General features: G+C 57.1%; 1 protein-coding gene across 1 annotated transcript; it reads left to right on the top strand.

Moving 5' to 3' along the window:
- The first annotated feature begins 965 nt into the window (after positions 1-965).
- On the top strand, positions 966-4139 carry BMP4 (bone morphogenetic protein 4). Its single transcript, XM_071745179.1, has 3 exons — positions 966-1131; positions 1628-2004; positions 2956-4139. The coding sequence occupies exons 2-3, from the start codon at positions 1635-1637 to the stop codon at positions 3795-3797; spliced, it is 1212 nt and encodes a 403-aa protein (XP_071601280.1). The 5' UTR covers positions 966-1131; positions 1628-1634; the 3' UTR covers positions 3798-4139.
- The last annotated feature ends 941 nt before the right edge of the window (positions 4140-5080 follow it).

The raw sequence follows: 5080 nt of genomic DNA, 5'->3' as shown, positions 1-5080 counted from the left end.
ATGATGGCATTGAGCTTCGGGACAGGGACCATTCTTCCTCCAGGAGCCCCCTGTTTGTCCCCCCGTGGAGCAGCTGCACATCCAGTAGGTGCCTGCTTCACATCCAGGTGGGGGTCTGGGGACCTGGCCTGGTGGGAAGCCGGGAGAGAGTTATTCTGCCAGGGAGGGAAGAGGAGCAGAAGGATGAGACAATCCAGAAGGCGAGTGGGAAGGCAGGGCAGGGAGCAGGGCTGATCCCAGGCTTGGCAGCGGGCTCCCAGCCCCCGGGAGCGGGTCGGGGTGTCCAGAGCACGGGAGGAACCAGCACTCTACAGCCGTCCCTCTCCCCCTGCAGCTGCTTCTCATTCCCAAGCGCTCCCTCCCTCCCTCCCTGCCTCCCTCCCTCCCTCTTTCCCTCCTCGTCAGGGGAGAGGCTCTTCCCGAGTTCTCCTTACGGACTTTCCCTTCCCAAACCGGCCTCTCGGAGGGTTCACCGGACCCGCCGTGTCCCCACATCAGCCGCCCCGTCCTGTGACACCGCTGACCCGGGGACACCCACGCCGAGGGTCCCCCGAAGGGACAGCGAGGGGGCGGCGGGGCCCTGCCCGTCCCTCGGACATGCACCTGAGCGGACCTGGGGGGGGGGAGCGGGGGAAGCCCCCCGGGGGACCGCGCTAACCCCGTCCCCCGCCCGTCTCAGCTCAGCCCCAGCACCGCTGGGGGCCCGACCCCCGGGGGGCACCCCGGGTCCCCCCAACCCCCTCCCCCCGGTGGCGGGCACCGCGGGCCGGGAGCCTGGGGCGGGCGGCGGGGCGGGGCGGGGGCGGGACGGGGGCGGTGGGGCCGGGCCGGGCCGAGCCGGGCCGGGCCGGGCCTGGCGGGGGCGGGGGCGGCAGGGCCGGGCCGGGCCGGGCCGGGTTGGGCGGGTGGGGGGGGTTTGGGGTTGGGGGGGGAATGGGAGGGGGGGTGTGCGGCTCCACGTGACTGCGGGGCCGGCAGAAAACCGGGGCCGGCGGCGGCGGCGGCCGCACTGCGCCCGGGCGGCGATCGCGGGAGGCGCTCGGCAGCCGCTGCCCCCAGGCTTTCGGCGCGCTGGGTCCGGGCTGGCTCTCCAGAATCATGGACTGTGCTGATATGCCTTGCTTGCTGTCAGTGAGTACAGCCCTCTTCTTCCTCGGCTTCGCTCTTTGTATTTTTTTTTTTTGGGGTCTTTATTTTTTATGGTTTTGTTTTGTTTATTTTTTTTTTTTAATAACTTTACTTTGGGCTTGTCCCAGTGCTCTCTTTTCACCGGGTCCGGCAACGGTGGGACGCGTACACACAGACCCCCTTGCCTCGTCCCGCCGAACCGGCCGTCCCTTCCCCGCCGCGGCTTCGCCCCGACCCGACCCGGCTCGTCGGGGCGATCGGTGCCGGGATGCGCTGGAGACCCTCCTGCCCCGGGGGGCTACCGGGCGGCTCATCCCTGCGTCTGTGCCGTTCGGGGGCTCCTTTTTCACGTCGTTTTGCCATATGTTATTTTTATTTTAAAGTTTATTCGGAAGAAGAAGAAGAAGAAGAAGAGGAGGAGGAGGAGGGGTGGGGGGGGGAAGTTTGCTTCTCATCCTGACTTTCCTTGTTGTTTGTTGTTGCGTTTTTTACACGCCAGAGACACCATGATTCCTGGTAACCGAATGCTGATGGTCATCCTACTATGCCAAGTCCTGCTAGGAGGTACTAACTATGCTAGCCTGATACCCGAGACCGGCAGGAAGAAAGTCGCAGAGCTTCAGGGACAAGCCGGATCCGGACGCCGCTCTGCCCAAAGCCATGAACTCTTGCGGGGTTTCGAAACAACTCTGCTGCAGATGTTTGGGCTGCGAAGGCGGCCTCAACCCAGCAAATCAGCCGTCATTCCTAGTTACATGCTGGATCTCTATCGACTCCAGTCGGGAGAAGAAGAGGAAAACCTCCAGGAAATTAGCCTGCAGTACCCTGAGCGATCGACCAGCCGGGCGAACACCGTGAGGAGTTTCCACCATGAAGGTCAGTGATGGGAGGAGGTAAATTCCCAGTCCTGGCAGCGAGCGGGATTTCCTTGCTTTTTTGGAAGCTCACAAATGCATTTAGAAGCGGGACGTGCCTGGCCCTTAATTTTTGGGAGGGAAACGCACCCCCCTACTCCCCGCCAGCCTGCTGTGTGTGGGTGACAGGCGTGCTGCTATTTTTTTTTTATTTTTTTTTTTCCAGCATCCCATGCTTAACCCGAGCTTGACCGTACTTTGAGGTGCTTTTGCTTCTGTTGTCAACAGCGAGTTTCCATCCGTGCCTCTGCCTCGGGGTCACTCCCTGGGCTCGCGTGGATTTAATAGCTCTGGATCGGATGCGGGGAGTAAAGCGAGGGCGGGATCTCGCCCCTGGTGTGTTTCTTTTGAACTATCAAAGCGATTTGCTGCCTGGTTTTGCTCTTAAGAAAAAAAAAAAAAATAATAAAATAAAAATAAAAATAAAAAAAACAAACCCCAAACCCAACTCGAATTTAATGCTTACAGCTGTGTGTTTAAAAGGTTTATTCAATAGGCCCTTGTAATCTGATCCAAATGTTTCCTAGCGGATGTTTCTTTTCCAAAGTAAATCTGAATTATTAATCCAGCCGCATCATTACTGCCTTGGAATTTGCTTCTCTTTCTCCCCCTGTGCCCCTTAACGGGGCACCTCTCTGCTCCCTGCCACCGTCCCTTGCCGGGGAGGTGGTTTTACAGAGATCTGGGGAGGGGAGGGAAGAAGAGAAAGGGGAAAAGCCTTTCCCAAAGGGGAAGGGGTGAGCACGGGCATGTGGAGGGTGAGCGAGCGACTCCGGGGCAGGAGCTGCTCCGGGTCCTCCCGGGAGGGATGCGTGGGGGAGCAGAGAGAGGTGCAGGTGGAGCGTGGGTGGGTGCCGGGTGCCCCGAGGCTGACGTGTTCTTCTTCTTTGCTTTTCCTCCCGCTCCCCACCAGAGCACCTGGAGAACGTCCCGGGTCCCAGCGAGTCTCCCCGGATCCGTTTCATCTTCAACCTCAGCAGCGTGCCGGATAACGAGGTGATCTCCTCGGCGGAGCTGCGGCTGTACCGGGAGCAGGTGGAGGAGCCGAGCGCGGCGTGGGAGAGGGGCTTCCACCGGATAAACATTTACGAAGTGATGAAGCCGCTGTCGGAGGGCGCTCAGGCCATTACGCGCCTGTTGGACACGCGTCTGGTGCACCACAACGTGACGCGCTGGGAGACCTTTGATGTGAGCCCGGCCGTGATCCGGTGGACCAAGGACAAGCAACCGAACCACGGGCTGGTGATCGAGGTGACCCACCTCCACCAGGCACAGACTCATCAGGGCAAACACGTCAGGATTAGCCGATCTTTACCTCAAGGGCGAGGGGACTGGGCTCAGCTCAGGCCGCTCCTGGTCACTTTCGGGCACGACGGGCGAGGCCACGCGCTGACCCGCAGGGCCCGCCGGAGCCCCAAGCACCAGCGTTCCCGCAAGAACAAAAAAAACTGCCGCCGCCACGCTCTCTATGTGGATTTCAGCGACGTGGGCTGGAACGACTGGATCGTGGCACCCCCGGGCTACCAGGCCTTTTACTGCCACGGGGACTGCCCCTTCCCTCTGGCCGACCACCTCAACTCCACCAACCACGCCATCGTGCAGACGCTGGTGAACTCCGTGAACTCCAGCATCCCCAAGGCCTGCTGCGTGCCCACGGAGCTGAGCGCCATCTCCATGCTCTACCTGGATGAGTATGACAAGGTGGTCCTGAAAAACTACCAGGAGATGGTGGTGGAGGGGTGCGGGTGCCGCTGACCCCCTTCCCCGCTGCCCTCTCCTCCCCTCCTCTCTCCCTCCCGTCCCGTCCCGTCCCACCCCAGAACTGCTTGCTATAGCTGGACTCTTCTCTAAACTAAACGTTCACCTTGACCTTATTTATGACTTTATGTGCAAATGTTTTGTTTTTGGTTTTTTTTGTTTTGTTTTGTTTTTTGGTTTTTTGTTTTTTGGTTTTTTGTTTTTTGGTTTTTTGTTTTTTGGGTTTTTTTTTTTTGGTTTTTTTTTTTTTGACAATAATGATCATATATTTTGACAAAATATATTTATAACTACATATTAAAAGAAAAAAATAAAATGAGTCATTATTTTAAAGGTAAACGCATTTTGTGTCTCCACGGTGCTGCTGAGGCTGTGCTGGCTTGGGAGTGCAGCAGGGAATGTATCTTCTCTCCTTCTCACCTTCTCCCCCTCCTCCTGCCTTCCTACCCTCACCCCCTTTGCCCCCTTTAAAGGCTTTGCAAATTTTAGTGTCTCTGTTTCTCGCCGAGGTCCCGCGGATCCCCCTGGGCTGGGGCTGCTCCACGTGGGAGATGAGGGTCCCTGGAGATTTAGGATCTGCTTCTCCCTGCTGCTGGGAATGGAGCCGACCTTGCTAACCTGGCCCAAGCCTTTGCAAAGCAACCCACCAAAAAATGCATTTGAAAAGAAGGTGAAGATTTACCTGAGGGCTTTATGCTAAACCCTCCACTGGGTTTTATACCCTTTCGGTCCATCTTCAGGATTCCCCAGGTTTTAAAACTATTAACATTTCCCTCTTTCCCCTACTCCACCCCTGCCCCCTCCTCCCCTCCCCACTGGAGATTGGCTACTTTGGGAAGCTTCAAAGGTTTGCACTAGGCCTTTGAAGATCAAATCGCCCCATTACAATGCCAAAAAAAAAAAAAAAAAAAAAAAAAAAAGGGGGAGGGGGGGGCGGGGGGGGAAGAAAGATATCTGGAGCAGTTAAATATGTGTTAGCTAATAGCTACCTGGGCCTGGTCCTTTCCAAAGTGCTTCCGAGCAGGAGGGTGATCAGAGCTGAACAGGTACAGTTGGAGGTATCCAGGGTCTGGAACCCCTGGCTCAGAGACATGGGATGGGCTGTGTTTGGCTTGGAAAATGGGGAGCTGTGTGCATGGGACTGGTGTCCTCGGTGAGCACGGGAGTGGGAAGGGAGGGAGCAAGGCCAGGGTGCGTGGTGCGTTTTAAAATTTATTTTTATTTTAAAAATTTTTTCAAATTTTTTCTTTTTTTCCTTTAATGATTGAAGCTTTCCAACC

The sequence above is a fragment of the Heliangelus exortis genome, chromosome 5 (genome assembly GCF_036169615.1).
Source record: "Heliangelus exortis chromosome 5, bHelExo1.hap1, whole genome shotgun sequence".
In the NCBI taxonomy this organism is placed as follows: Eukaryota; Metazoa; Chordata; class Aves; order Apodiformes; family Trochilidae; genus Heliangelus; species Heliangelus exortis.
Note: the sequence above shows the minus strand (reverse complement) of the source record. Positions and strands in the feature narration are given on the sequence as shown.

Bases quoted from the DNA above. Each gene is read 5' to 3' on its own strand.
- BMP4 (XM_071745179.1), top strand. From the start codon at position 1,635: ATGATTCCTGGTAACCGAATGCTGATGGTCATCCTACTATGCCAAGTC. The intron at 2,005-2,955 runs GTCAGTGATGGG...GCTCCCCACCAG, and splicing joins GAGGAGTTTCCACCATGAAG to AGCACCTGGAGAACGTCCCG.